The sequence below is a fragment of the Gorilla gorilla genome, chromosome 7 (genome assembly GCF_029281585.2).
Source record: "Gorilla gorilla gorilla isolate KB3781 chromosome 7, NHGRI_mGorGor1-v2.1_pri, whole genome shotgun sequence".
Taxonomy (NCBI): Eukaryota; Metazoa; Chordata; class Mammalia; order Primates; family Hominidae; genus Gorilla; species Gorilla gorilla.
Genome location: NC_073231.2, coordinates 66592690 through 66595458, shown reverse-complemented (window position 1 = coordinate 66595458; position 2769 = coordinate 66592690). Strand labels below are relative to the sequence as shown.

At 39.4% G+C, this 2769-nt stretch overlaps 1 protein-coding gene across 1 annotated transcript; it reads right to left on the bottom strand.

Moving 5' to 3' along the window:
* Positions 1-1701: 1701 nt before the first annotated feature.
* LOC101142162 (coiled-coil-helix-coiled-coil-helix domain-containing protein 2-like) lies at positions 1702-2154 on the bottom strand. Its single transcript, XM_055348748.1, has one exon. The coding sequence runs from the start codon at positions 2152-2154 to the stop codon at positions 1702-1704; it is 453 nt and encodes a 150-aa protein (XP_055204723.1).
* Positions 2155-2769: the final 615 nt, after the last annotated feature.

Below are 2769 nucleotides of genomic sequence, written 5' to 3'. Positions count from 1 at the left end.
GTGTTTTATTTTATTGTGGTAAATAAACATAACAAAAATTTATCATTTTGACCGTTTTGGAGAATACGATTAATTCATTGATATTAAGTACATTCATAGTGTTGTGCAGCCATCACCACTATCCGTTTTCAGAAGTTTTTCATCACATCAAACAGAAACTCTACCCATTACACAGTAACTCCTCATTCTCCCCTCTCCCCAGGTCCCTAGTAACCACTATTCTACTTTATGTCTCTATGAATTTGCCTATTGTATATACCTCATACAAGTGGAATCACACCATATTTGTCTTTTTTTGTGTCTGCTTATTTCACTTAGCATAATATTTTCAAGCGTTATCCATGTTGTAGCATGTATTGAAATTTCATTCCTGTCTGCCTTTTGGCTACTATGAATAATACAGTTGTCTCTCTGTATTTGTGGGTTCTGCATCCATGGATTCAACCAATCATGGATTAAAAAATACTTGGAATGGCCAGGTGCGCTGGCTCATGCCTGTAATCCCAGCACATTAGGAAACTGAGACAGGTGGATCACCTGAGGTCAGGAGTTCAGGACCAGCCTGGCCAACATGGTGAAATCCTGTGTCTACTAAAAATACAAAATTAGTTGGGCATAGTGGTGCGCGCCTGTAATCCCAGCTACTTGGGAGGCTGAGGCATGAGAATCGCTTGAACCTGGGAGGCAGAGATTGCAGTGAGCTGAGATCACACCACTGAACTCCAGCCTGGGCTATGAAGTGAGACTCTGTCTCAAAAAAAAAAAAAAAATTGGAAAAAAAATACAATAATAAAATAATACAAATTTAAAAATATAGTATTAACAATTATTTCCATAGCATTTACAGTATATTAGGTATTATAAGTAATCTAGAGATGATTTAAGGTATATGGGAAGATGTGCATCAGTTTATATAAATACTACACCATTTTTTCCCTTATATCTACTGATTGCTTTTGCAAAACTACACCATTTTATATATGGGACTTGAGCATCCACAGATCTGATCTGGGTATCCAAGAGGGTCCTGGAACCAATCCCCTACAGATCCTGAGGGATATTGGTGTACAAGTATCTGTTTCAGTCCCTGCTTTCAATTCTTTTGAGTATATATTGAGGAATGGAATTGCTGGATTATATAGTAATTTTATGTTTTGAATTTTAGAGGAACTGCCAAACTGTTTTCCATAGTAGCTGAACCATCTTACATTCCACCAGCAATGCATGAGGGTTCCAATTTCTCCACATCATCACCAATGCTTGTTATTTTCATGAAAAATAAACAGCCATTCTAATTCGTGTGAAGTGGTACCTCACTGTGGTTTTGATTTGTATTTTCCAAATGACTGAGGCATGTGTTTATTGGACATTTGTTTATCTTCTAGAGAAATATTCGTTTTCTTGGAAGAAAATCATCTCATTCTAATTGACTCACAAAGAATAAAATCATAACAGCCAGTTTAAGGAGGCCACACAAACATTTGCCCAGCCCCAAATTCTACACCATCTTAATGAAATTCTACACAGTTAGAACACCCTCTTCCATTTCAATTCTGAAGCAAGGAAGCTATAGATGACACACGAGAGGTTTAACTGATGGTTATACTTTATACCTTCACTATCAATTTTATTTTAATAGCGAATTAACTTGGTTAGGAGAGCTGATTTTCCATTTCTCCAATTTGAACTTCTTGATTAGGCCTATCCATTTGCAAGTCTGCACTGTTTGAGAACCTCATTGAAAGCCCCACAGAGCTTGTTGATGTCACCCTGGTTCTCGGCACACTCCAAAAACTGTTTGATCTCATGGAAACAAGGCTGCTGCTGCTGTGCTGGCCAGGTTCCCTGAGGCTGCTGGTAAGTGATGTCAGGTTTTGCAGGCTCACCATTACTTCCTCCACTGAAGCTCCCAGTGAGGGCATAACCCAGTGTGTGCCCCACAGCAGAGCCTACAGCCACGCCAGCTGCAGTGGTTGCCATTTGGGCCATCAGACTTGGCTGCTGGGGCGCAGGAGCAGGAGAGCCAACTGCAGATAGGGGTGCCACTGCTGGCGGCTGAGCTGCTGGTGCTAGCCTGGGTGTAGCTCTCATCTGAGGTGCCCGGCTGGTGAGAGGGGCCCTATAGGAGGTGTGGCTTTGGCTTCCACGTGGCATACTAACTGCATGGCGGCTCAGCGTTTGGTAATACTGATTTTTGAATTGAGTTGTTTTTGTCATTGAGTTTTAGGAGTTGTTTATTCTGGATACGAATCCCTTATCAGGTATGTCATTTGCAAATATTTTCTGTCATTCTGTGGGTTGTTTTTTCACTCTGTTGATTGTGTCCTTTGATGCAAAAAGTTTTAAACTTTCATTAAAAGAATGGTTCTTTAATATTTACTTTTGTTGACTGTGTTGTTGGTGTCGTATCCCAAGAAATCGTTGTCAAATCCAATCTCGTGAAGATTTTCCCGTTTTTTCTGAGAGTTTATTGTTTTAGCTTTCAACCTTAGATCTTTGACTCATTTTGAGTTTAAAAAAGTATGATGTAAGGATCCAACTTTACTTGTTTTCGTGTGAATATTCAGTTTTTCTAGCACCATTCGTTAAGGAGAATGTCCTTTCTCCATTAAGTGGTCTTGGCACCCTTGTTGAAGATCATTTGATCCCATATTTCTGGGATTATTTCTGGGCTTTCTGTTCTTTTCCATTGGTTTACATAGCTGTCCTTATGCCAGTGTCACTTTTTTTTTGAATACTGTAGCTTTGTAGTAAGTTTTGAAATTAGGA

Coding starts and splice junctions, on each gene's coding strand:
- LOC101142162 (XM_055348748.1), bottom strand. CDS start 2,154: ATGCCACGTGGAAGCCAAAGCCACACCTCCTATAGGGCCCCTCTCACC.